Consider the following 27,328-nt stretch of genomic DNA (forward strand, 5'->3'; position numbering starts at 1 on the left):
CCCAGCCTTCTCTGCCCGAAGGCTGGCTCTGTTTCTCCAAACACGAGGTGGGGAGCGGCCACCCCAGCCCGGGAACTGCATCAGACGCCCAGCGCCAGCACCACTGACGACCTGGGTGGCATCCCAGAGCCCACCAGGGATGCTGCGTGGCCCAGCTTGAGTGAGAAGAGAAACCTGATTGGCCCGGCTGGGGCAGGATGTCTACCCCTCGGCCAGCCAGCTGTGGCCAAGGGAGCAGCACTAAGTAGGGCGAACCTGACGGGGGGCTGGGGGAAGGGGCTGTGTGGCTGCGGAGACACCCCAAAAGCTACCTAGTTCAAGGAGTGAAGAGAAATTGCCATCATGGGTCGTAATGGTCATAGGATAAAAATTAACACGGCCTTTGAAAGACCTCAGATATGGATCACATGGGCACTACATTCAACTTACGCAAATTCAAATACACACGTTCAACCAACAAACACCCCCCCCCCCCAATTTGGCTCCCAAACACGAGCCAGCTGTTTGAACCACTGCCTAACCAAGTGATCTCTTCAGACGCTGGAGGAAAACTCGCAGTTTGGACTTTTGGGACATGGTACAGTAGAAATAACACTATGTAAAAAAAAAAAAAATTCCAGAATTTTCGAGAGCATTTTTAAGATCAGGTCATGTGCACCTTTCTCACTGACTTTAGATCCTGACCCTGTGCAGGATGTACCTTCGGTGGAATTTCACACCAAGAAAAATCTGTTTCCTTCTAGTTTTAATCAGTATAAAGAATGCATCTGGTTTTGAAATATGAAAATATTTTTATTGTGGCTTTTGAAAAATAAAAAAACAAGTGATATTCATGACTTCTGGCGCTTCCTCCGGTTTTGTTTGGCTGTCCTGGCCGAACGAGAGGCAGGGTGGGGCCGGCTGGCGGGACAGCGGGCGGGACGCGGGAGGAGCAGAGCGCAGGGCAAGAGCGATGCCCCCACCTCTCCCCAGGCCACGAAGAGGGGTGTGCCCACCCGGGCAGTGTGTGCTCTTTGGGGACTGGGTGCTTGGTCTCTCTGATGGCCTGGGACTTGCGCTACGGGGCCATCTTGGGGTAGCAGAATGGGCAGTTTGAGATGCAACTGGAGACCTGGGCTCCAGACCCGACTCCTGCATTTACTAGCTGTGTGACTTTAGACAGGCCACTCAACCTCTCTGGGCCTCAGCTTCCTCATCTGTTAAATAAGGGAACGGAACACTATTTGCCCCCAGGGCTTGGGGGAGGATTGGATGGGAGGCGTTTTGAAACGGCAGAGTGCCATATAAACAAACGTCAGTCGTGGTTCTGGCAGCGACAAAACTGATTGGCGTCCTACATTTATTACAATAAACAGGTATAAGTGCGCTCTACCACGGTCCCAACAGCCCTGAGGTTACCAGTCTATCCTGTGGCCCTGGGGTCAGCCTGGGGTTTTCTTAACGGTGGGTTTCCTGGGGCTCCTTGGCGGCGGGACATTTGGGTTCGTCACATCTCAAACGTGGAACCGCATAATCTGCTAGGCCCAGGGGTCTGGGTTTCAGGCCTCTGTCCGTCATATGCCTGAGGGTGTATCCGTCACTGGGTAGTTTAAAAAACAGCCCCTCGCCCCCCACACTCCCAAATACAGCCTTGTGCAAAACACCAGTCTCGGAAGCAACACGCTGCGGAAACAATCTTTTAAGTCCTACAAAAGCAGCTTAGCGTTTTGACACAGGAGAATCGCACGGACTCACGGAGGACCCGGCGGGGCCGCGCGGGGCGGCCTTTCTAGCTGCATCCCCCGGGCTTCGAGAACAGCAGGCTCTGGCTGGATTTGCTGGACGAATCTCTCTTTAGCGTCTCCCTCTCTTGGCCCATCCTTGGGGTGGCTTTTCTGGCTCCAACCTTCAACGAGCAAGGGAAACAAACGCGCTAACTCTGTGATTGCGTTTCCACTCAAATGGTGTGTTTTCCCCCCACTCAAAATAAAACTCATCTTAAAAAAATCTATAGTCTGTGGACACATAGATATGAGCGAAAGGAAGCCAGAGCGGCCCGCCGTGTTCGTGCTGCCCACGGTCAGCCTGGCGAAGGGTCTTTGGCGTCCCCCCTCCAGGTGTACGGGTAATGTTCGCCCCTCTATGTCCCCGGGGCTTCTCGGGATGGGCGCGTTCACTGTGTTGCAGGGTCCCTCTCCTGAAAAGCGGTTACCGAACTGCAGGTCGTATGTCTCTGACGTCATAGGAGGGACAATGCAGGATATTGGGGGGCATCCGGTTAGCCCTTTTCTGAGTAGTGCCCCCCCCTGGAGCCATGTGTGTGGCCCTAGCCCTGGTCATAGTTGAGCGGACACTCGGCCCTGGCTGGGCTTTTAAGGGGAGCTCTGCCAGGATTGGGGGTTAATGGGCTCTGAGAGGTTACTGGCTCCCTGAGCTGGTCCTTTGAACTGGGGGACCTTGAGGGCAGCAGGGATACAGAGAGGGGGGTGTGTGTGTGTGTGTGCGTGTGTGTGTGTGTGTGTGTGTGTGTGTGTGTAGGAGACATGGTGCCTGGGATCCCACGGCTCACCCCGTCTCTTCTGAGGCCAGACTCTCTTTCAGCTGTTTCTTATGAGATACTCTCTCCGGTATCCTTGTAAGAGCCCCTTCCCTCTGTCTGAATCGGTTTGTATTAGTTGCAACCCAAGAATCTCTCTCCCTCTCTCACGGTTTGGCACCTCCTGTGGATAGACTATAACCTGCAAGCTTTACAGCAAGCTTCAAATTCCAGCCCTACTTCCTGCGGGGTTGACTCCCCTGTGAGGACACAATACCCCTGGGGGAAGAGGGCTGTGGGTGGTTGCATTTCAGCTTTGCCACTTACAGCTTTGCCACTTACAGCTTTGCCACTGACTACATGGCCCTCGGTTTCCTCATCTGTCAAGCAGGGACCAGAGCATCCGCCCTGTCTTCCCTGGGGGGCGAGAGGAGGTTCTGGGTAGATTTCAATGGGGGGGGCTGTCGGACCACCTCTTGAGCTCCTTTCACCTCCGGACAGGGGTGGGCAGCCCCTCCCGAGCCCCTCCCGAGCCCGGGCCGCGGCCCACAGGAGCCCCGGATGTGTCCTGAGGCCGTGTGCAAAATCTTTTCAGGGCGGGCGAGAGGGCTGGCGTCTCTCGGAACTAGCCCACAACATGTGCCGCGGTTGGAACGCCGGGGAGGTGAAAACAGACGGCAAGTGCTGGAAACTTTCCTCTGGAAACCACCTTCCCTTTACAGCCCTTGTTATTTCATTTTCAATAAAATCGCTGGCTGTGGATGGTTCCCAAACGCCAGGGCCCTGACCCGGTGTGGGGCTGGCTGTCGGAATCAGAGCCAGGAAGTTTGTTAAAAGGGCCCTCAGTCCAGGGTCTCCTGCCCCGAGGTCCGCCAGCAGCTTGGGGGTTTGGCCCAGTTTTTTTTTTAATTCTCACCTGAGGATATTTTTCCCATTGCTTTTCAGAGAGAGTGGAAGGGAGGGAGAGAGAGAGAGAGAGAGAGAGAGAGAGAAAGAAATGCTGATGTGAGAGAGACACATCGACTGGTTGCGTCCAGCATGTGCCCTGACCGGGGTCGGGGACTGAACCTGCAACCCAGGCACGTGCCCTTGACTGGAATCGAACCCAAGACCCTTTGATGTGCGGGCCGACACTCTAACCACTGAGCCACACCGGCCAGGGCGCCTCCACTTTCTTGGGTGGCAAGGGCAGGGCAGCAGAGGGCAGCCGGGACGGGTGACTGGGAAGAGGGAGAGATGGGGAATGAGAGATTCGAAACCGCAAATGAGGGCAGGAAGGGCAGGGAAAACGGGGCAGGGCCCCCCCGAACCCGGGGGCCTCAGGTGATCGCCACGCCTTCAGCGTGGAGGTTTGGAAGCCTCACCCCTAGATGAAAGGCCTGGGGTAGAAGCCAGTCATTGAAACAGCGACACCCAGGTGGATGTTTTAAAAAATCAGATTAGACATTTTTTCCTGTTCACTCCCACACCCATGAGATGTTAATATTACGGACAGCACTGTACATGTCTGTGGTTATACATCTTAAAAAAGGAATTCTGCCCTCTTAGGGGTAGTACTGGCCCCACTGAGGATCCACGATCGAATCCCAGCACCTGGGCGGCACCTGGACACATCACCTGTAGGCTCCGTAAGTGTTTGTTGCACGAATAGGTGCCTGCAGAGTATCTTTCTGTTTACTTTTCCACCCCCAGTGCCTGGCACGGCATGTGGCCTAGACGAGGTATTCGATAAATATTTGTTAACTAGGAGATTGTCCTCAGTAGCATACAGCTGAAAATAATTATAGAAGACTGTTAGCCCCAATGAAAATCAAATCAAGTCAGCGAATGGCGTTTTGGGGGACAGAAAACAAAAGCCCACAGGACCCCGGAAAGGAAGGAGCTGCCAGCCTGAAGCTTGCTCGAGGTGAGACCCCTTCCTGAGCGGGCCGGGCGGAAAGGGGATTTTACGCGCCCCGCCTCCCTCTAGGTGGCCGCCGTGACTCCATGCCCGCGAGGACTCAGGCACACTGCGGGGGAAGGAGACCCCGGGGAGAGCCACGCTTTGCCAGGAGCCTGGAGGAAACCCTTCTGTGCCAGGAGGCCCTAGACGCCGAGCCTCTGAGGGCGGGCGGGAGGCTGGCGAACCGGGAGCTCAGGCTGCTCTGGGCTGACGCCCCACCATCTGTCCCGCCATCTACGCGCACCCCGTTAAGAGCAGAGGCGGCCTGCAGTTCCAGGGCGCTTCACATCTCCGAGAAACACACGTTCCTCCAACGCCGAAGGCACCGGGCCCACCCCGGTATCTCCCGTCATCTTCCATCCCAGGCGGTCCTCAGACAACGCCCAGCTGCGGGCGGCTTCTGCCTGGGCTCAGCCGTGTGGACGGATGAGTAAGTGACAAGGCTCCCACTCTTCCTACTTTGCAGGGTGACAAGGGTCTCGGATGTCGGGGGTCCCTCGGGACGCTCTCTAGCCCCCTGACATCCTGCTCTGGGGAGTGACCACCCCTCTGGTCTTAGAACAAAGATGTTGGTTGAGAAGAGGCTTCTATTTTCCCAAAACATTCCTTACCTAGAATCATTTGCTTTTCCCCCAGTGCTAATTTCGTTGTCTCAGAATGACGGTGGCCTTTCATCAAACTCAAATATATCTCCTCTCTCTCATCCAGCGAACACGTGTTTGCGGCCCGGCGTCCCGGGAGCCTGGCTCCACGCCCTGCGAGGCGGGAGTGCGGCGGCTCAGCCCCGGTTCCTGGGCTGAGTCACGAACGGAACGTTTCAGCGGGCTGACGATTTCGGGCCTGATTCTCAGCTCTTAAAAAAGAGTGTTCTAGAGGATGCTTCCTCGAAATTCAAGAGAAACGGCGCCCGAAGCGTGCCAGGTTTGTTACCTGGACGTTTTCTACCTCGAGGCGGGCAGGCCGTGGGCACCTGGGTGTGGGATCTCCTACTTCAATACCCACCGCAGAGGGTCGCTGTGAAGGTTAAATGAGGGGATGCCCAGCTCTGTGCCTAGATACAGACGGGGGTCCCTGACGGCCGGTCCCCACGGCCCCCGACTGCTTCCTCGCCTCTCCTTCAGCTCACCTGGAAGTGTGGGTTCTGCATCTTGTTTTTCATGGTGTCTACAAACATTCGTCTCTTTAATACAGAAAAAATAGTAACAAAATTTAGCACATGATCCTCTTTGACTTTCGCATTGAAGAAAATGGGTTTTTCTCAACTTTCGGATGCTGCCCATCGGACGGGCTGGTGGGCCCTCCCAGGCACGGGGTGAGGGGAGAGAGTGGGTCTGCGGAAGGGGCGTGGCTTTGGGGCGATGCTGCGCTGTCCCGCTGAGCCCCTTAGGGATCCCTGTCCCAGATTCCGGGGGATCTGAGAGGAGGAGGCTGGTCCCCCGAGGGCCCTGGAATGACCTGTAATCCTCTTGAGGACAAATCTGCTTCTGCTGGAAACAGGGCCTCCCAGGTCAGGGGAAGGCTGGAGTCCTGCAGCGGGGTCCCACCCAGGCACGATGACACCCACAGACCTGGAGCTTCCCCTGGGGTTTGATTACTGTCTCCTCAAGACCCCAAATCTCAGGGGCAGTTCACTGAAAAATGAGCAGCCCCTGGGCGCTGGGGAACAACAGTGAGGGGGAGCTGGGGCCTCCCTCACTGACCGGCACTGGCGGGTGACCGCGCGGGGCAGCAGGAAGGGGATGTTCTCACAGAGCCCTGAGCGTCCACGGGGCCACCACCTGCCGCCTACGGGGCCAGGGGAGTGAGAGGGATGGAGTGGGTGGGTGGGGAAACCAGCGAACCCCACACCCAGCACCTTCTGAGGGGCCGGGAGGCTGCAGGCCTAGTCACTATAGCTTCCGAGTTTCCCAGAGAAGCCAAAGTGAAAGCGCTGCATTTTGAAATGTTACTTTAAAAAAAAATAAAAAATGCCACGAGTCCAACGAGAACACCTGTGGGCCGCCGCCCTGTGGCACCTGCTTCCGAGCCTCCCCTCGGTGTCTCCCTGGTGCTCGGGAAAAATCTGTGGGCGGGGTCGCCAGGTAAAATGCCGGACGCCCGGTTCAGTGTGAACTTCAGGGTTTTTTAGTGTAAGTAGGTCCCACGCAGTATTTCAGACATACTTGCAATACTAAATAACTGCGTTGTCAGAAATTCAGATTTAATTGGTCATCCTGTTTTGCTTTGCTTAGTTTCACCCCCTTTTAATTCTGGGAGCCCTGCTGGACATTCACAGAACTCACAGAGGAGGGAAGGCCAGCTTCGGGGAGGGGGCACAGCCGCTGGGAAGTCTCTTCCCTCCCCAGGAAAGGCTGCTAACTCCGCTCTCAGAGCCACTCTTTCCGAAGGCTTAGGGCCTGTGTTCACCTAACAGGTGCCGTCCAGGCATTGTCTGTGGAGGTGGCCTTGAGCCTGGGGTGACTCAAGATTTATCGCAAACTTAGTTGAGAGCAACTCCGATCAGAAGACAGTCACATCCAAATTCCTGGATATTATTAAAGCAGAGCTTTTAAACCAAAGCTCTTCCTTCCTTTTTTGTTTTTGTAGAAAAATTTCTTGAAAAACTTGACATATAAAACAGATAATGGAGAGCTGCTTTCGTGGAAGGTGTGCGTGTGTGTGCGTGTGCGTGTGTGTGTGTTGAGTCACACCCTTCCATGGCACCCGAGGGCTCCAGGGAATCCCAGTTTGAACAATGCTCCATCGTATGGTGCTGGGTTAGAGCCCATCACTGGACAGCTGAGCGCTGAAGGGCAGAGCCTGGCCCCCGCACACCTGCTCTCCCTGGACTCACTGGCACGTGTGCGACGACATCAGTCTGTCTCAGGAGCTGTTCTCAGACGTGGCCCAGCCCACGTCTCATCGCTATTCTTAGGGATGCTATTCACGATGTCACACAGTGTCCCCATCTCTAGGGAAAATCCAGCATCGTCTTTGTTCTGAGAACACGTCTGGGCATCGCCTGCTTCTCATATCACGGGCACCGTGAACTCTGCACCATGCTGGGCGCCCCACTTCCCGTGGGCCATCGAATGCCCACAGTCGAAGGAGGCTCCCCCTCTGGCAGGTGAGGTTACAATATCTGGCACTTTCCTGCTCATTCCTGGCTCCACTTTGTACCCATTTCCCCCTTTCTCTCACCCACTTGTTTTGCTCTTGGGGCAGGGGTTCCTGGGGTTGCCCATCAGCCAGAACTGGACTTGCACGTCCCCTCTGCCCCCTCTCGCCTCCAGGTACTGGGTCAGATGCTTGCTCATCCCTTAGGTCACTAGCTCAGATTGCAGGCGGGGGTGGGGGGGCAGGGGGGCCGGGGGAAGGGGCGGGAGTGGAGGGGTGTGGCTGCTCCTGGGGCCGCACAGGCGGGTCAGAGGACCCCTCCATACCTGCCTCTCTCTCTCTTTGAAGGCACAGTTGCAAGGTGTTGATTCCTTTGCGTTTCTCTGTTCGTGATCCTCTAACCGTTCCTGGGTGGAAACATCAGGTGAGCAAGAGAGCGTTTAGTGTGTCCCCACCTGTCCCATTCTGGGACACACCTCCGGGGCTTCTAGGAGACCTGAGGTTTCAAGAGTTGGTGGGCAAACAATGGTGTTAGTGTGTGTGTGCGCGTGTGTGAGGGTCTTTTCCTTCAGCCATCTTCTGTGCCACCCTAGCCACGTCTTACCTTTCCATCCTCTGTGGGCCGGAGGGTCCCCCCCATCCCACCCCCATCCTACAGTGCATCTGCCCATCTCTACTCTGTGGTCAAAAACGCACAAGTGGCCCTGAGGGAACAGGATCTTAAGAACAACTGGGCCCAAGAGAACCTTGGAAAATAGCAAGTTAAAAGAATAGTGACGATGCCCGGCTGGCGTGGCTCAGTGGCTGAGTGTTGACCTATGAGCCAGGTCAGGGTTCGATTCCTGGTCAGGGCACGTGCCCACCTAGCGGGCTGGATGCCCAGGGGGGTGAGCAGGAGGCAGCTGACCCATGACTCTCATCATCGATGTTTCTCCCTCTCTCTGAAATCAACGAAAACATATTTAAGAAAAAAAAAATAGTGATAACAACGATGGTATAAGAGCACCTGCTGGGCGGTCCTACCTGGCAGGTGGCATTTTAATCCTCATCTCAAGGATGAGGGACGGTATGGCCCCGCCCCCGGCCAGGATTTGATTGGCTGGAGATTTGACTGGCAGGTGGGTGGAGCTGCTTCCCCAGCCTGGAGCCGCTGGCGCCCTCCAGCCTGCTGCAGGGTGTGGAGCCCTGAGAAAGGGCTTAGGGGGCTGAGAAGGGCTGAGGGGGGCTGAGAAGGGGCTGAGATGAGGTGGGGCTGAGATGAGGCTGAGAGGGGTTGAGAAGGGCTGAGACGGGGCTGAGAAGGGGCTGAGAAGGAGATGAGAAGGGGCTGAGAGGGGTTGAGAGGGGCTGAGATGGGGCTGAGATGGGGCTGAGAGGGGCTGAGAAGGGGCTGAGATGAGGCTGAGAAGGGGCTGAGAAGAGGCTGAGAAGGAGCTGAGAGGGGCTGAGAAGGGGCTGAGAGGGGCTGAGAAGGGGCTGAGAGGGGCTGAGAAGGGGCTGAGAGGGGCTGAGAGGGGCTGAGAAGGGGCTGAGAGGGGCTGAGAGGGGCTGAGAAGGGGCTGAGAGGGGCTGAGAAGGGGCTGAGAGGGGCTGAGAAGGGGCTGAGAGGGGCTGAGAAGGGGCTGAGAGGGGCTGAGAGGGGCTGAGAAGGGGCTGAGAGGGGCTGAGAAGGGGCTGAGAAGGGGCTGAGAGGGGCTGAGAGGGGCTGAGAAGGGGCTGAGAGGGGCTGAGAGGGGCTGAGAAGGGGCTGAGAGGGGCTGAGAGGGGCTGAGAAGGGGCTGAGAGGGGCTGAGAAGGGGCTGAGAGGGGCTGAGAAGGGGCTGAGAGGGGCTGAGAGGGGCTGAGAGGGGCTGAGAAGGGGCTGAGAGGGGCTGAGAGGGGCTGAGAAGGGGCTGAGAGGGGCTGAGAAGGGGCTGAGAGGGGCTGAGAGGGGCTGAGAAGGGGCGCACGTGCCTCTCCAGCCGCACCCACGGAAAACCCAGCCTTAAGCTGTTCACAAAGGGTTTCCGGGCCTTTTCTTGGCTGTAGCCTTAGCTGTACTCAGCAAACAGAAAAAGAGGTTCACAGAGGAGCCGGGGCTTCGGGGGGACGGGGCTTGGGGCTGGGGAATCCAGCGGCGGGCAGGACGCGCTCCAAGGAAAACACAGGGCGCCCGCCTTCTCGCTGCCCACTAGCAGCCGTGCTCGCGGGGTGCCAGGCGCTGTGGGCCTCATGCCCTTGTGCCCTCCCAGGGCCCCCACGGAGTAGACCCCACCACTACCCTTTCGGGTTGCTTTTGTCGAGGACCCTGAAATACACAGGCTAAGCCCCTTACCCGGGGCCCCTCAGGGCCAGAGGTGGGGCTTGAACCCCGTTTGCTTGAGTCCTGAGTCCCCCTGTGGAAGGACTGATGCTACGGTATCTCCAGTGAGGTGGGAACTGGACTAGACCAGGCGCGGCCTGGGCCACTGGCCCTGTCACCCTGTCGCGTGGACGGAGCTGTGGGCCCTGGGGCCCTCCGGAGGCCCCTGGAGGCCAGTAAATGCCCAGCACGGGGTCCCCTCAGCGTTTTATAGCGAGTGTCACTTTCACAGGCAGAGGTGTCAGCGTGGAAGCAGGACTTTTGATTCTGGGAAGTTCTGCTTGGCAAAGAGATGCTCAGACATTAAAGCTACAAACTACACTGTGTGTGTGTGTGTGTGTGCATGTGAGTGTGTGTGTGACTGTGTGTGTGTGTGTGACTGTGTGTGGGGGGCATTTCTGAAGCTCAAGGTGAGTAATTTCATCTCCCAGGGCTGCAACCAGGCCACTTCTATGAGCGGGTGACATTTTATACAGGAGACTGAAAAAATAAAAATAAATAAGGCTCTTCGTGGAAATATTAGGTGTAAAACTTAAAACAAAAAGGAATTCTAATGTCCTTTCACTTCTATTTTAAAAAGAAACATACAGTCCTTGGAAGGGGTGGATGAGAGACAGATGTATACAAGTTCCCTTCAGAGTCCAGCAAAACTTTAAAATTTATCGTTTTTTGGTGGAGCGCGCTCGGGGGTCAGCCTGCCGATGTGTCTCTCTCACATCGATGTTTCTCTCTCCCTCTCTCTGCCCCCCCCCACTCTCTCTGAAAAGCAATGGGAAAAACATCCTTGGGTGAGGCTTAATAAATAAGTAAAATAAATAAAAATTTATCATATTTCTCCTGACAAACAGTAATTTCTGCCAACATACTAATAACCAACTTTAAGTGCAAACCTAAGCCCTGGTATAAAAACCCTGGAGTCATGGGGAGGGGCGGGGGAGGGGGCGGTGCCCTGGGCGTGGGAAGGTGGACCGGGGCTGGGGCGCGCAGCAGCTGTGAGTGGGAATCCTGCTCCGGGCCGAGTAGCCAGGCAACATTACTCTCTGTCGGCCTCAGTGTTCCCCTCTCCCAAATGGGCTGGCACTGGCCAGCATGCCTTGCAGGGTCGATGGACGGAGGAAGCGTGTGCTGCGTGGAGCTGGTGCCTGCCACTCGGTGTGCTCTGGATAATGCACGCCGTCGGTGATGGCATGTGCATGGCCCCATCGTTGCCTATATTGTGAATTCCATAAATTTGAAAGTTCCCAGCTCTAGCTCTTCTGGGGTCCCTGTCACAGGTTCAACTTGGCCATTTCAGACCCTTCTCCACCGAAGGACGTCCAGTGCCTGCATTGTGCATGAGCGAGGCAGCTCATGAATAATGCATGTGAAGCCTGATTATGTAAATCCTCAGGTTTTCTTACATTTTTAGCCAGCACATGACAATGGCCCTTTTTGGGCCCTTTGCTCTCCCACTCTGTGGTCTGGTGTCCTCGCTTTGGGGCCCAGACTGCCAAGCCCTGGGGGACACCTCAGAAGGGGTGAGCCCTCCAGAGGGCACATCAAAGGAGAAACCAGAGCTCGGCCACCGGCCGGCTCTCCCTGGCGCTGCCTGGTGAGAAAGGAAGCTGTCCTCCGCCTGAGGCAGCCCCGTGACGCACGCAGGCAGAGGGCTGTGATGTTTAATTTAACTCAAAGAGCAACGAACACTGGAGACGCCACATCCAGTGCTCCCTGAGAGCAGGCGGCCGCTTTCGTTTCTGGGGCTAACGCCAGGGAGCCTGCGGTTGGGAAGGTTTGCGGGATGGGGGGCAGGTTTCTGAGTCAGCGCTTTACCTGTCCGCTCCACACTAAAGGACAATTTCTTCAAGGACATCCATCCATCCCTGTCCACCTGTCCATCCATCATCCACCCATCCATCATCCATCCATCCACCCACCCACCACATATTTACTGGGTGTCTCCTACGTTCTGGGCAATCAGAACAGCAAAACCAAACCTCTGTTCTCAGAGAGCTTAATCACCTATGTATCCCCAGGACCTGGCAGAATAAATAAAAATACGAATAATAGCCACTATTTAAAAAAAAAAAAAGACAGATGAGTTTCAGAGAAGTTAAGAAACTTGCCTGAGGTCACACAGCGAGTGGCAGATGGAGGCCTTAAACCCAGGCGTGTCCCGTGCTAAGCTACTCTGCCACCTTCCTTTGCCCGGATCCCCCGGGGGCCTCGCTCTTCCCGGAGCCCGGGGGGCCCTCACCTTCTGCTGCCGCATGGCCCTGTTGATCCGCCGCTCCTGCTGCAGCTGCAGCTCCGCGCGCCCCAGGGCCTCCTTCAGCAGCGCCGCCTCCTCCGCCCCCTTGTAGACGTCGTCCTCCAGCTTCGCCACCTGCGTCTGGTACATCTGCACGGACACCTTGCTCTGCCTGAGCGTGCGGGAGAGAGAGCCCCTTACCCCCATCCGTCTCAGCCACCGCGGGTGCCCCGGGCCCGGGAGACTCTCTGCTGACTTAGACTTTTCGTTACCCGAGGGAGAGAGTGACAAAGCTTGGGGGGGGGGGCAGAATAAGCAGCTCGAATCGGCTGAATGGGTGAAGGGGGCGCAGAGGGTGTGTTACCAGCCCCTCCCAATTTCCCAGAGAGGGCAGGGAGACCTGCGGCCACTGGAGACGTGACAGAGCTGTGGGAAGCCCACGGACGCAGGGACGTGGGACAGATTCACAGAAGGTGACCCGCCACTGCCAGGCCCAGTCACCGTCCTGGCCCCCCCATCTCAGTTATTTCACACCCAGGCCCGCGACCCCCTGCCCTGAGGGTTAGCCGGGAGAGCGGGGGGCCTGGGCTTCCCGCGGGGACACGGGCGGGACCTGAGCTGCTCAATGTCCTTCTCGTAGCCTCGCAGAAGCTCCTCCTTTCTCTCCAGCCGGTTCTTGAGCTGGGTGATCTTGTCGAACACCAGGTCGAGGTCCCTTTGTCGGAGCTGGTTGACTCGCTCCCTCTCCTCGGGGGACAGGTGCTTCATGGACACGCGACCTGCCATGTCCTTGATGTTCATCAGACTCCCGAGCGTGGCGCTCAGGTCCAGGTACTGCAGGGAAGGCGGGCGCTGTGAGGGCGGGGCCGGGCCGGCCGCCCGGGGGCAGGCGCCTAACTCGGACCCACTCGTTGTTGGCAATCGCAGGGGACAACAAACACAGGTTTTGGGAACGAGTGCAACCGGGGTTTTTAGTGATACTTTCATTTTCTCCACGTCGGTGTACACTAGCCCTCTAGAGAACCGAGGGGGACTGTGGCAGCCGTAGAAACGGTCATTCTTCCCTGGAGGGCGCCCAGGAGGCTGGTTATGCCCCGCCTGCCCCACGCGGAGCCACTGCAACAACCAGATCTGCGCGCAGGGCTGGTCTTTAAACTACCCCGCGGTGCCCTGGCTGGTGTGGCTCAGTGTTTAGAGCACTGGCCTGTGCACCGAAGGGTTGCAGGTTCGAGTCTCGGCCCTGTTGGGGGAGGGGGCACAGGAGGCAACCAATCCATGTGTCTCTCTCACGTCGATGTTTCTCTCTCTCTCTGTCTCCCTCCCTCCCTCCCTCCCTCCCTTCCACTCTCTCTAAAAATCAATGGAAAAAATATCCTTGGGTGAAGATTAGCACACACAAAAATCAAACTACGCCGGGGTTCACACTGACGGCAGGGACCGGGCTCAGACAGGAGGCTGTGTGTACGTACCAGCTTCTCGCTGAGATCCAGAGCCTCGGCCACGTCCATCTTCCCTGACTTCTCGGGGGCCAAGCTGGCAAGGCCATTCTGAGCCTGAAATAAAAAGAGAGTTAAAGACTCTTGGCGCCCCACGATGGACTTCTGCACACAGAAGCTAAAACGCTGCGCAGTTATCGAACAACCCGGCAGGCTGACTCATTCCAGAAGGTACGTCATGCTTGCACAGGTGGAAGACCACCTTTCCGTTTGAGCACTGGGCCCGGGGAGCAAGGCACTGACCAGTCAGCACAGACAACGGCCTGTCGGGAGGGCCTGGCCCCGGACCACCGACAGGCACGGCCGAGCCAGGGGCACAGCCAGGGCCGCCCTCACGCCCGCCCCCTCCACGGGTCGGTCACGCAGAGACAAACGTGATTCGGTTACCGCTCGGATCTCTATTTTCGAGAGAGGTGGCCAGTCGGGTTTCGCGTCCAGTATCTTCTGGACGTTTTTTCCCATTCGGAGAGTCTTTAAGTCTAGAAGCGATTCATTCACGTGGTCCTTATCACCTGGAAAAGAGACCACTGAGCTTCAAAAGGAAGGCTCAGCAGGGAGTCATTGCAGGTGACGGCCACCGCTCCTCTTGACTGGTCTCGTCCGAGGTCACACAGCCAATGGGAGGCTGTAGACTCAGAGGGGCAGGGACGGAGCCCGAACCCAGGCTCCCGGGGCCCAGCCCAGTGCTCCACCAGCTGCAAGCTCAGCGTCCGCAGAGCCCTATCCCCTCTGAACGGGGTCTTCTAGGGGGTTCCCCAAGGTGAGCCCTGTGCAGTGTTGGTCCATGAGAGTTTCTGCCAGGACACAGTGAAATAGGAAAAAGTAGGACAGCCCTGGCCAGTTCGCCTCCGTGGTTAGAGTGTCGGCCTGCAGACTGAAGGGTTTCGGGGTTGATCCTAGCCTGGGTTGGGGGGCGCATGCGGGAGGCAACCAATTGGTGTGTTTCTCTCACATCGAAGTTTCTCTCTCCCTCCCCCTTCCACTCTCTCTGTAAAGCAATAGTGAAGATTAAAATACTAGTAATAATAATTTAAAAAGTAGGAAATGTATGGTTTTTTTCATGAAACCCTATTTATTTAATATAGAGTTATGCCCTTGACTCAGAGATCATGTCTGCCCATAAATTTTTTTTGCATTACGACATCCTCTTGGCTATGAGATGATAGGGAGAGAAGACGGTGGTCCCGGCCCATCGGTGACTTCCCACAGCGAACCCTAGAGTCCGGGGCGCTCGGCTCTGAGCCCGGAGACCGGGAAGGGGGGCGCTTACTTGCCGAGCAGGTCGTCTCCAGTTCTTTGATCCGGGCCCGGAGCTCTGATAAGGCCTTTTTCTGGCGCTGAATGACTTCCTCGTGCCGGGACCCCTTGCACTTGACCCCCAGGTCGCTGAAGGACTGGTCCTGCGGGAAACCGGGTGGACAGCAGTGTTACTGGGGGGGCGAGAATCCCTCTCTCACGCTCGGAGAAACGGGACTGTTCACGGGGGGCAGAAACCCTGTCACCGAGCACTTTGACAACACTGTTAAGGGGCTTCAGCAGAGAAGGAGTTTACGTCTTTCGCTTCAAATATAAATTCACGTCCAGGAAGGCTTCCAACTCTCCTCCCGACTTAGCACAGCTGTAAACAGGAGGTGCTCTCTAGGTTCCCTCCCCACGTTTTGTTTATAAGTGTGTCTTTCTAAGCTCGGGTTTCCATATGTTGTCATTCTGGTCTCCTCTCCAAACGAGGCATCAAGTTCTGCTCCGGAAGGGGCGCTTTTACTATGTATTGATTTAAAAATCTGTCTTTATTGATTTTAGAGAGAGAGGAAGGGAGAGGGAGAGGGAGAGAGAAACAGCAGTGATGACGGAGAGTCATTGACCGGCCGCCTCCTGCACGCCCCCGACTGGGGACTGAGCCCGCAACCCGGGCATGTGCCCTGACCCGGGACCCGTACGGGGAACCTCTTGGTTCCTGGGTCGATGCTCAACCACTGAGCAACACTGGCCGGGCCAGAAGGGGCGATTTTAGATGAGAACCCAGCATGCCTGCTTCTTAACTGGTAATAGGGATGGTGGGCTAATATTTGCCAGGGGTGATTTGATGGGCGGGCCCTGGGCTGGGCTGGGCTGGAGGAAGGAGAAGCTCCCCCCGAGACCCCGGGGCCTAGGGCAGCGCCGTCCGCAGAACTTCCTGCGATGTGGAAACACTCTGTGTCTGCGCCGTCCGACCGGGCAGCCGCCAGCCGCGGGGCTACGATCGGGTTTGCCAAGGGCACAGACAGAAAAGGCCTTTTCATCTTTAAGGGCCATGCGCCCCTTTGAGATTCGGCAGAGCGCAGGGTTCCTTCCTCCGGAAAAGTTCACGTGCACACAAGGAGTTGCACACAACTTCTGGGGGTTCAGGGGCCCCCCGGAAGCCCAGCCACGGACTCCAAGTTAAACAACACTCCTCTAGGGTAAGCAATTCGCTCGTTCACGCATCCGTTCATTTCGCAGAGATTTACTGAGCACGTCTGTGCGCCAAGACTTCCTCTAGGCTCTGGGGGCCCAGCAGCGAGTGGAACCAGCAAAGTTCCTGCCGCCCTGGACTCCAGGTCCAGTGTGGGAGACAGACAGTGAGGGAGATGACCATGGAAAACGTGTGGTGGACAGTGGCAGGTGGGGAGGGGAAAACGGAAATGGGGTGGGGCGTTGGGAGTGGGTTTTGGTTGTAGATAGAGCTGCTAGGGCAGGTCCCAGTCAAAATGGCAAGAAAGGGAAGGAACTGACAGCTTCTTATAACAATTTTAAAAACAACAATTTTGGTTCACCTCATACATTCAGAATATGTGTGCGCCTGCTTGCGTGCATGTGTGTGCATGTGTGCACGTGTGCACCCGTGTGTGCACGTGTGCGTGGAGGGGAGGGCAGGACGTGCTGGCCCCGGGGTGGGGAGCAGGGCACTGAGGCTCGGCCACAGCCCCTCCTCCGCATGGAGAGCCCGCCTGAGCCCGACATGACCCAGCTCCGGCCCTCTGGGAACTTGCTTATTTCGAGATGAGGGAGATTCTTTCTCACACAACCCTGCAGCCCTCTGACCCCCTGGCTTCGAAAGCAGGAAGTGGCCGGAGCGCGGAAAGCATCCCGAGAAGGAACAAATACTTTCCCCTTTTATCTTGCAGGCCCCCCCCCCCAATCCTGCCCCATCAGGGAAACTAACAATCCTGGCGGCCGGTCAACAAGCCGCCCAACTGACACGTGCGGAGTCGGGGCTCCGGTGTGGGCAGAGGCCCTGTGCGCCCTTCTCTGCGCCCGCCACGGGCCTGGCGCACAGCGGCGCTCAGTGGGGGCTGAATGAGTGACCGTGGGCCAGGCCTTGCACCGAGAGCTGGGGCTCCAGCAGGAGCGAGACCTGCTCCCTTCCCCACGGAGCTCGGCCCAGCCCCAGCTCCGGGCCACCCGAGCAGCAAGGAGACACTTCTGCTCAAGCGGTCTGGGCAGCGACCAGTGCCAAGGACAGTGGCTGGGCCAGGGAGCCCTGAGCTCGAGCCGTGTGCAGCCCTGAGCTCGAGCCATGTGGCAGCAGGAAGGCATCCAGGAGGGAGCGGGAAGGTGGGATGACACGCTGGGCCCTGTTTCCAAGAGCAAATCCGAAGCCCGTGAATGACACATCCTGCTCTCCAGTTTCATAAAGCCAAGGGGTAGTGACATCCGGGGACTCCGGGAAACCGGGGCCTCCGGGGAGCCCCGTACCCACAGCCAGCCAGCCTTGGACAGTGGGAGCCTCACAGTCCCAGCCACGGGGCAGAGCGCGGGGCCACCTTCCAGGGAGGCGTGATTAAGGCTGTTCTCGCTCAGACACACTCCCGCCCCGTTGCTGTGCGGCTGGGACCGCAGGCCCACAAGGGCTTCTGGGAGGGCGCCCGAGAGGAGTCACCACGGGACACCCCGGAGCATAAACGGGGCTGCTCTCAGGGAAGGCAGTTCGGCCGCATCGAGCACAACTTAGGGTGTCCCCCAGGCCCGGCAACTTCGCATCGAGGAATTTGTTCCACATACATGTGAGGATATTAACCACAGCAACGTGCGAGAGCAGAAACCACCCAGACGTCCATCGGCGGGACTGCTTGGACGGCAGGGACGCAGGGGAGCCCTATGCAGCCGCGAGAAAGACACACGGAAGGTAGATCTTACAGACTTACTTGAAAAGATGCCCAGTAAATAGTGTTACGTGAGGGAAGAAAACCAATTTTTAGAATACATATAGCTTTTTTTATTTTGCAAAAAAAAAGATTAAATAAATATATGCACACGGTGGGGCAAAGGTAGGTTGACTGTTGTGAGTACATGAAACTCAGGTACTATTATTTATTAATTCTTATGTTATTTTCCATACGGACAACTGTCAACCTACTTGTGCCAACACCCTGTATATATAGGTTTGTGTTTGCAAATAAAATGTCTCTCAACAGCCCCACGAGGGGAATTAGTGGCTGTCATTTCTCCCACTTTCCAGACCAGGGAATTGGCTCACGGCGACCTGAGGTCACAGCTCTGAGAGGAGCCGGGCAGCCGGGATCAGAGCCCAGCGTCGCCGGCCGCCGCAGGGCCGTGGCTGGAGGATGTGCGGGGCCCGCCGCGCACCTGCCGACCTGGGGGCGGCTGCAACCTCCCCAGGCGGCAGACGGAGGCGCGGGGCTCCTGATTTTCCCCCTCACGCGGCACAGGTGCAAGTGCTATTTTTGGAACGAAGAACGAGAATGTTTTCTAAAGCAGAGAAGGCCACCGCTGGGTTCTCTCTCCCTTCGCCTGCCCTTCCAGATGCCCGGGCAGGGCGGGCACTCACCTCCTGGTTGCTCATGAAGATGTCGGTGTGGACTGGCTCTATCTGCACCGAGATGTCGCACTTCTGGGTCGTGCTCCGGGGCTTCTGCTGACTCTCCTTGTGCGGCTCGAGCCTGTGCTTCTCCTGGGAGGCTCTGGGGCAGAGGTGGCGGGCGAGTCACTGGGCTGCACAGGTTCCGGAGCCACAAGTTCTCCACGTGCCCCCACCCCCAGCAGGACAGGAAAAGGAGCTCCGTTTTTGCAGGTAACCAAAGTCTTCCAGCCTCCAAGTCTCCTGCCCACAGCTTGCCGGAGAAACAGTCTCCGGGGACTGGCAGGAAAGTGGCACCTACAGGCCCTCGCTTCCTACCTGGGCCTGTGGACACCTGCTGGGCCACTTATGGGGCATTTATTGTGGGGGTGCTGCTTCTTACTCTCTTACGTGTTAGCTCTTCCACTTCTCATAACAATCCCATGAACTGGGGGTTCTCCTTGGCCATCTGACAGACAGAGACAGAGACACGCAGCGATTTGCCGGTGGTCATGGAGCTTGTAAGGGGAAATGCCCAGCTTGGAACCCAGGCGGCCTGGCTCTGGAGCCTGCAGTGTTAATCTGCTTCGGCCACGAGCCACAAGGCACGAGAAGCAACAGGGTCTACACAAGACATCAATTTTACTCAAATTTTCTTGGGTAAAACATTATTTTTATGTCGAAATACGGATAAGCTATGGATAAAAATGCAAACTCACACGTATTTTTAAGACAAATCCATGGGATGCGGATATTTTATATTTATTTTAAGCTGACCTCTGACACCCCTGTCTATACATTTGTTTAACAAATATTTATTAATTTCCCCATGTGCTAGGCACTGCGTGAATGCTGGGAGGCAATGCCAGGCAAGGTCTGTCCTCACGGGGAAGGCAGACTATTAATAGGCGATAAACTCAGCCTGACTGAGAAGTTAGGTTAGGTGAAAAGTGCAGGGGCTGAGGGACCCCAGGCAGAGCAGGGGACCTTATCTATGTTTGGGGATGGTGAGTGACAAAGGGCTTCCTAGAGGAAGGAGCATTTAAGCTGAGACCTGTCATCTGGGGTATTGGGCAGGAATGTTTGAGAAGCACAGAACTAAGCAAAGCCCTGTTTTAACTGAGGAGGTTGTGAATCAATGAAACACATGTCATTCATTCATTCATTCATTCATTCATTCATTGTGTATCCATCCATCCACCCATCCATCCGCTCATCTACCCATCTACCCATCCATCCACCCACCCACCATCCATCCACCCATCCACCATCCATCCACCCATCCACCCATCTATCCACCCATCCACCATTCATCCATCCATCCATCCACCCATCCACCATTCATCCATCCATCCATCCATCCATCCACCCACCCACCCATCTCTTCAATCAGCACTTACTAAACCCCTCTCTCTGTGTGAGGTTCCGGGGTACCTGGGTGTGCCTGGGCTCCACAGCCAGCAGAGCCCCACACACCTGAGTGCCTCCTTGAGGACCTCCAGCTCCCTGTCCTTCTTCTCCACCAGGCTGGTCATCTGGGCCATCTTTTCCTTGAGCACACTCAGCTCGCCGCTCTGCTGTTGGACCAGGGCCGTGTTCCTCTCCAGTTCCATCTTCTGTTTCTCACTGAGCTCCCCTGGGAGCGACAGGAAAGCTGGTGAGCGGTGCCCTGCCTTGGGTCTCCGCTAGGGCCACAGGAGGTCTGCCAGGGTGCGAGAACCACGAGGAGGGCCTGCCCTCCAGGATTCTCTGGGGGCTCCAGCAACAGCCAGGAGGTCGGCTTGCGTCTGAGCAAATAGCACACAAGCAGCACCCCTTAGTGAGCGCTGGCTCTGTGAGGACCGAGTGCTCCTGCCTCACCCCATTGTTACACTGCAGGTGCTGTCTGCCCCCGCCCAGGTGCCTGTGGCACTCTAGGGCACGCGGGTCCACTTTCCGCTGCCTGCTTCTGCATCTGCGCGTCTAACTAAGGGTGTTCTAAGGCCTCTGGGATCTGCTCTGCTCATGGGTCCGCCACGTGCAACAGCCTCCAACCAAGGACAGGTGGAGACGAATACCCAGCTCAGCTCCCTCACCCTCAGACGGGCAACCTGAAGCTCTGAGCTTAGAGCTATTTCACCCTCTCTAGGTGGCCCCGATGTGCCCATCAGCCTTAGAAGCAGGTGGGCTGCAGGTGATTTTGCATCTGAGGAAGGGGACCCCAGAGAGAACACCTGGCCCTGGGTCCCAAGGCTGGTGAGTGCAAGGCCCAGTGCAGGCTGCCTGCCCCAGGAGGGAGCCTTTGCTCCCAGAGACACGTTCTCAGTGGTAGAGGAGATTCACCCCCAAAAAGAAGGTCGTGCTTCACCGCAGAGGTCCAGGGCCCTCTGGGGAGCGTCTCCGTGGCCCCCTGCTATGGAGTCAGTGCCATGGCAGGGACAGAGCTTTCGCTGACCCTGTTACAAGTGCTGTGACAGCCCAGGAAAGCAGAGCGGGCGGGGTTTTGCAGGCCACCTTCCCACCCCGTCAGCCCCTTCCTTTCCTTTCTCCAAGCGGGTGAGGCCGTGAGGGGACACAGGCGAGCGCGAACCTCTCAAGTCCGACATTCGGCCGTGGGCTTCCGTGAGGTTCTTCCTTAGGCTCACGATGACCTCCTGCTGGGACAGGATCTCCTTCTGAGCGGCCAGCAAGTCCTCTCTGCAATTCACAAGAACAGGCAGGGTCAGGCCGACCCGGCGCCGGGGCGTCTCGAGTGCCCGGGAGGGGCCGGGCACAGATGCGGAGGGGTGCCCGTCGGCGACGGCCCGCGAGGCACCAGCAACGGGGAAGGGCGGGCACGTGCCTCAAAAACTCTCACAACAAAAATTCACTGTGATGCACTGTTGTTAAAGAGAAAAACATCCAGGCAGAACCCAGGGTCCGGCTGGGTCCCTTGGCGGCTGCAGTGTGACTTGCACCAGGGCGGGACCTCCTCCTGCTCAAGCAGCTGTCACCTGACTGATAGGCCAGTGGCCTGCTGGTCTTTGGTGGAAAGAGGAGGGAAGGCTATTTTTTTTTTTTTTTGGTGGGTCAGGGATTCTTTGGAGACGAGGGAGGAGGGAGAGAGGAGGCGAGTGCGGCTTCTCTTCTCTCACCAGCTTCTTCCAGTTTCTGACGGAGCCGGGCTGGTGTCGCCAGAGCCCTTTGTGGACGGGTGGCCTTTGGGACCCAGATCCGCGGGGGGCACGGGCCAGGTGAGAGGACTGCGGCTCCTTCCCCCACCGCGCCTCAGAGGGCAGGACGGGGTTGGCACCACGAGGCTCAGGGTGGTCGACAGGATGGCGATGCCCGGTGACGGGTGTCCCACGGGAAAGGGCCCCGCCTAACAGGAGGAGCCTCGGCGGGCTTTCCGCGGGAAGGACACGGGATGTGCTTCTGAGCAACTGTGAGGCGCCTCAGCCCTGAGAGGGGCATGTCATGTGTGTGTGCATGTGTGCATGCGTATGTGTACGTGTGTGCATGCGTGTGCGCTCTGGGGAAAGAGCTGAGGTCTTGCACCTCTCAAAGAGGGTTATGAGCCCCTGGGCAGGAAGTAATGTCATTCCATCTGAGTTCAGGCTTTTCTTATATAGACATTTGAAGGTAGAGCGTGTGTTTATTACGGAATAAAGCAAAATACTGGCAGGTTGCTCGTCAAAATATAAAGATTGGTGATCATTGGAGTGGAAATACCTGTATATGTATATCCATATATATGTGTATATGTCTGTCCCTCATCTATCATCTATCAATATCTATCTATCTATCTATCTATCTATCTATCTATCTATCTATCTATCTATCTATCTATCTATCATCTATCATCATCTATCTATCTATCAATCATCTGTCTATCTACCTATCTACCTGTCTGTCTATCTATCTATCTATCTATCTATCTATCTATCTATCTATCTATCATCTATCTATCTATCTATCTATCTACCTATCATCTATCATCTGTCTGTCTGTCTGTCTGTCTATCATCTATCTATCTATCTATCTATCTATCTATCTATCTATCTATCATCTATCTATCAATCATCTGTCTATCTACCTATCTACCTGTCTGTCTATCTATCTATCTATCTATCTATCTATCTATCAATCATCTATCATCTACCTCATCTCATCTCTGTGGCTTTAACTCTTCCAACTCCAGGATGACACTTTAAGACTCACGGGTGTTCACAAGCCAATGAAGGGGGACAGGGAGGAGCCACGTGAGTACTGACTCTCCTCCAAGTCATGGCCACTTGGTGTCTTTAGGGAGCATTCTACCAGGAGTCGGTGAGGAACTTTCCAAAATGTGAGGCTGGGTATCCCCACTTTTTGGGGCTTAGGAGCCCTGTGACACTAGACTTTGGACCTGGAATTTGGCTCAAGGATCAGGCTGGGGGTTTTCCTTCTTGCCCAGCCTCCCTGAGTCCCTTCCCGAGTCCCGTGAGCACCTTTTCTTATTTATATGCTGCTTGGGGGTGTCTTTTCCCAGCCATGGGTTTTGTTTCTCTGGAAATTGTCAGCTCCTAGAGGCTGAAGGTATAGACTTTTGAGCTGGGAGAGATCTTCAAGGTCATTCCGTCCAACCTCTTAACTTCGAGCCCCCTCTTGGCCCTCTCCACCAGGTGGTCTCCACTGTGGGAGCCCCACTCCCAGCTTGCCTCCAGCAGGTACTTGGGGAAGGCGGCTCACCATGGTATTAGCTGGCACTCACCCAGGGCGCTCTGTGCGCCCCGCACAAACCTCCTCATTTCACAAACAGGGAAGCCGAGGTCTGAGAGCTGACATGACTTGCCCAGGGTCACACACCTGGAGAGGGCTGAGCTGGGATTTGAACACAGATCCACCCAGATTTTTCCATGACACCCGCCTGAACTTGCTGAAGGAATCGAGAAATTCAAATCACAGCAAGGCCCTGGACCCGACTCCCTTTCCCAGGTTCCGACAACGTGGCCGGAAGCGGGAGTTTGGTTGGTTGGGCCTCGCTCGCTGGGGTGTGCACCGGGGAGGGTGCTTTGGCCCTGACACCCCTCTGGGTACTCACATCAGGTGGTCGCACACCGAGCCTTTGGCACTGCTCTCCAGGGGGGGCGCTGCTGGCCGGTCTTGCCGTGTCTCCTCCCGGGCTGAATGAGAGGGACAGGCGAGTGTCATCACGATGCTGCGACTGACGCCTTCCTTCCCGCTGCTTGTTAACCTATCGGCACACCTGGTCCTTCCCCCGCTCATAAACTCCTGCTGCACCCCACAGCCCTCCCACCTAAAGGGACCCCCTGAGTGTTCTGTGTCTCAGTCTGGGGACCCCCTACTCCCATGATGAGCTCATGAGATCCTTCCCGCTGCCCTGTAAGGCAAAGATCGTCAACTCCACACAGACGAGCGGATGGGCACAGGGGTGACGGAGCCTGTGCCCACTCGGCAAGCTGGTGAGAGGTGGAGCCTTAACCCCTGGGTCTCACCTCCTGCCAATTCCCTCCTCTCCGCTCAGACAAGGGTCTTGTCCGGTCCTCACCGCCCCTTACTCCTGAGCCCCTGCCTTCTGGCTCCACGCTCACCCCTCAGTCCCACGCTCACCCACTCATGTATTCATTCAACAGTTCAGTGCTGTATGGCAGGCACTGATCTACGTGGGGGGTGTGTGACAAAGACGTGCCACCCTTCAGGTCCCAGCTTGTGTCCCTCCGGCCTGCACCTGGCTGGGAAACTGAGTCCTGCTCCATGCCCTTGCCACGGTGCCCCACGCATCCTGGGTCACCCGTCGGGGTAGTAATCTGGTGAACTGCGGGGACCCTGCCTGCTTGCCCATCCCTGAACCCTCAGTGCCTAGAATGAGCTTGAAACGTGATAGATGCTCACTTAGGAGTCTTGCGCGAGTGAACGCGTGGGCTGAGCCCTGACGGCTCGTCCACTGGCTGGAGGCCAGGACCATGGTGCTCGACAGGGGTGAGCCTGCTCCCCCTGGGGGGCATTTGTTAATGTCTGGAGGCATTTTAGGCTGTTACCCTGGGGAGGGCGGTGCTACTGGCATCTGGTGGGCAGAGAACAGGAAGGCTGCTCATTGCCTTAAGGTGCCCAGGGCCGCCCCACGACAAAGAACTAACTGGCCCCACATGTCCACAGTGCCGAGGCTGAGAAACCCTGGCCCGAGGCCTTTACTTCCATAACCTTCTCCAAGTGAGTGAAGTCAATGGTCCCTGACTTAAGAGTAGCCGGAGGGCCTCTCCCAGCAGCTGGGGTTTTTGCAGCGAGATGTGTCACTGTGGTCATTTAGGGCAAAGAAACGCTGGCTACGCTGAGCTCTGTTTCGGCCTCTTTGGTGTTTGTCTTTGAAGAAACGAACCCTGGCTGGTTACGAAAGTGCATTGGACAAAGTCACAAGTTGCTGATGGCAGAGGGAAGCCTTTGAAAGGCGCCTGCCTGGGAGGTTTCTGTGTAGGAGAGTCGCTGCCCTGATGAGTGGCTCCGCCAGCCCTCAGGCCCCGGCAGCCCCGGCAGCCCCGGCGCCAGCACCTCTCCGGCCGCCTGGCCGGGCACAAAGGCTGTCGGACCGGCCGCTGCTGCTTCTGCCAAACCTGGGCCTTGAGGCCGCCGAACCTTGTTGTGCAGCAAGAACCAAAGGGGCTCCAGGGACCACGGGGCTTCTCCCTGCGCGAAGCCCTCTCCTTGCCATCAGCCCCTGGGACCCACGGGACAGTCAGGACCCGCCCCAACACCGAGGGTCCCTCGTGGTCCCTTCGGACCTACCTGGGTCACTGTCCTTCAGCGTCTCGATCTCGCCTTCTATTTTCTTATGGTGTTCGGTCACTTTTCTGAGCCTCTTCTCTAGATTCACGATCGTCTTGGAGTGCTGTCTGACTTGCTCCTTGTATCCCGCGACCACCTCTTCGAACCCGCGTTTCTGGGACTCCTGCTCCTCCTGGAGGGTCCTGAGGGTCTGCTGCTGCAGCTGGACCCGCCCCTCCATCATGACCTGGGGACGCGGGACAGGGCGGCTCAGGCCGAGGCCCAGAGGCCCCGGTCGGAACCGCGCGCTCAGGGCGCTGTGGCTCCCGCCCGTCTCTTACCAGCTTCGTCTTGGCGGTTTCCAGCTGAGCCAGTGTTTCGTTCAAGTTCATGGCCAGGCTCTCGGCTTTCAGGGTCTCGGCTGCCTTCATTTTCTGAGTCTCTTCTACCACGGCCAGGGCGGCGTTGAGCTTATTGTTCAGAGCATCTTCTCTCTGCGCTTTCAAATCCATTTCCTAGACAATCGACAGACATCCAATCAACAGACACGCGGGAAAGAGCATTCGCCGGCCCCCCTCCCGTTTTCAGACGCCAGGGGACCTCTATTCTGTCGATGTTCTGTCCTTTCTTTTTAAGTGTCCAGTCTGCGCTTTCCCTGGGAGGTTCCAGTGAGTACAGGACTCTCTCCGACTCGGCTGACACCGGTCCCCTTGAGCGTTCTGGCCTCTGAGGTCAGGCCTGTCACCTGGAGCTCACGGAGTCAGTTTTATTTCTCTGCTCTGGGTGAGCCCTTTACATATTTGAGGGGGGCTCCACGTCTCGCTCTCAATCTGCTCCCCAGGATAAACGTGCCGGGTTCCTTCCCAGGACCCGCCTTCAGGACATTCCTCTGTGCTCCTCCGAGGTTTGGGCACCGGGATGGCCTCCCCTCCCCGCTGGGGCCCCGGGCCAGTCCCCAGGTCCCTGTACACCCCGCTGATATTTTAAAATCTTTATTGATTTCAGAGAGAGGAAAGGAGAGGGAGAGAGAGATAGAAACATCAATGATGAGAGAGTCATTGATCGAGCCCACAACCCGGGCATGTGCCCTGACCAGGAATCGAACCCCGATCGCCTGGATCCTAGGTCGATGCTCAACCGCTGAGCCACGCCCGGCCGGGCCACCCCGCTGATATTTTAGAGAGAGTGGAAGGGAAGGGGGAGAGAGAGAGAGAAACATCGATGTGAGAGCAACACATCGGGTGGTTGCCTCCCCCACGTGCCCCGGGACCGAGCCTGCAACCGAGGCAGGTGCCACTGACTGGGAATCGAACCTGCGACCCTCCCGTCCGAGGGCCGATGGACGTGCTGACCACTGAGCCAGACCAGCCAGGGCTGGTCCTGATCTGTTCACTGTCTCCACAGTTTTGTCTTTTCCACAATGTCACACGGCTGGACTCAGACAGCACGTAGACTTCCCACAAACACTGTCCACTCTGGTCTAAAACACACTCTGGGGGTGCAGCGCCGGGCAGTCTCCGTTGGGGGCGGTGTGAACTGGCAAGGCCTTCCTGGGGGGCCATTTGGGAACGTGTATCCTGAGCCTGACACCGTTCACACCCTGGACCCAGTGACCTGACTTCTGGGAGTTTATCGAGAGGACATAACCCCACGCACTCATGGGGATGGGGCGCGGGGTGTCCCGTGAGCGTCTTCGACTCGGGCCGGGAGTGAGCGGCCGTCCCAGCGCCCGACCGCAGCGGAGGGGAAATGAATCGGGGTCCACCCGACACCGTGCCAACCCGGGTCGCCCCTCAGCAGCAGGCCGGGGAGGGACGTTCCACGACACGGAGGCGTTTTTATGGTACACGAAGCGAGAAAGCGGCGCCCCAGCCGGCACGCACAGCTTGAGCGCGTGCGTCACTGAACAACAGCTCGGTATCTGTCAGCCTCGGCGACGGCCACCGACGCGCAGACGGCCTGGAAGGACCCGCACCAACGGCCACTCGTGGTAGCTCTGCTCAGGGGCATCACGGGCAAGTTTCTTTCCTTCTAAGTCATTTTCTGCATTTTTCATGTTTTCTGGAGCAAACGGGTGCTCCTCTTGGTAACTGGGGAAGAAATCTGATTTTTTTTTTAAAAACAAAGAAAAAAATCCCCAAACCCCATTTTCATCACACGGTGCCCCCACCG

The 27,328-nt window shown here is 56.9% G+C and overlaps 1 protein-coding gene across 1 annotated transcript in view; it reads right to left on the minus strand.

Annotated features, from left to right (window-relative positions):
• Positions 1-775: 775 nt before the first annotated feature.
• FHAD1 (forkhead associated phosphopeptide binding domain 1) overlaps positions 776-27,328 on the minus strand; it is a gene marked incomplete at its 5' end in the record, with an annotated part of 80,939 nt that continues 54,386 nt past the window's right edge. The window contains 14 exons of the mRNA XM_081144825.1: positions 776-1,885; positions 5,584-5,637; positions 7,880-7,960; positions 12,131-12,296; positions 12,738-12,958; positions 13,594-13,677; positions 14,008-14,132; positions 14,891-15,020; positions 18,428-18,560; positions 19,913-20,072; positions 21,006-21,112; positions 23,478-23,559; positions 25,178-25,403; positions 25,498-25,671. Coding sequence (XP_081000951.1) covers positions 1,769-1,885; positions 5,584-5,637; positions 7,880-7,960; positions 12,131-12,296; positions 12,738-12,958; positions 13,594-13,677; positions 14,008-14,132; positions 14,891-15,020; positions 18,428-18,560; positions 19,913-20,072; positions 21,006-21,112; positions 23,478-23,559; positions 25,178-25,403; positions 25,498-25,671 — 1,860 coding nt within the window. The 3' untranslated portion in view covers positions 776-1,768. The remainder of the gene's footprint in view (positions 1,886-5,583; positions 5,638-7,879; positions 7,961-12,130; positions 12,297-12,737; positions 12,959-13,593; positions 13,678-14,007; positions 14,133-14,890; positions 15,021-18,427; positions 18,561-19,912; positions 20,073-21,005; positions 21,113-23,477; positions 23,560-25,177; positions 25,404-25,497; positions 25,672-27,328) is intronic.

This window comes from Miniopterus schreibersii (assembly GCF_964146895.1).
Source record: "Miniopterus schreibersii genome assembly, chromosome: 8".
Taxonomy (NCBI): domain Eukaryota; kingdom Metazoa; phylum Chordata; class Mammalia; order Chiroptera; family Miniopteridae; genus Miniopterus; species Miniopterus schreibersii.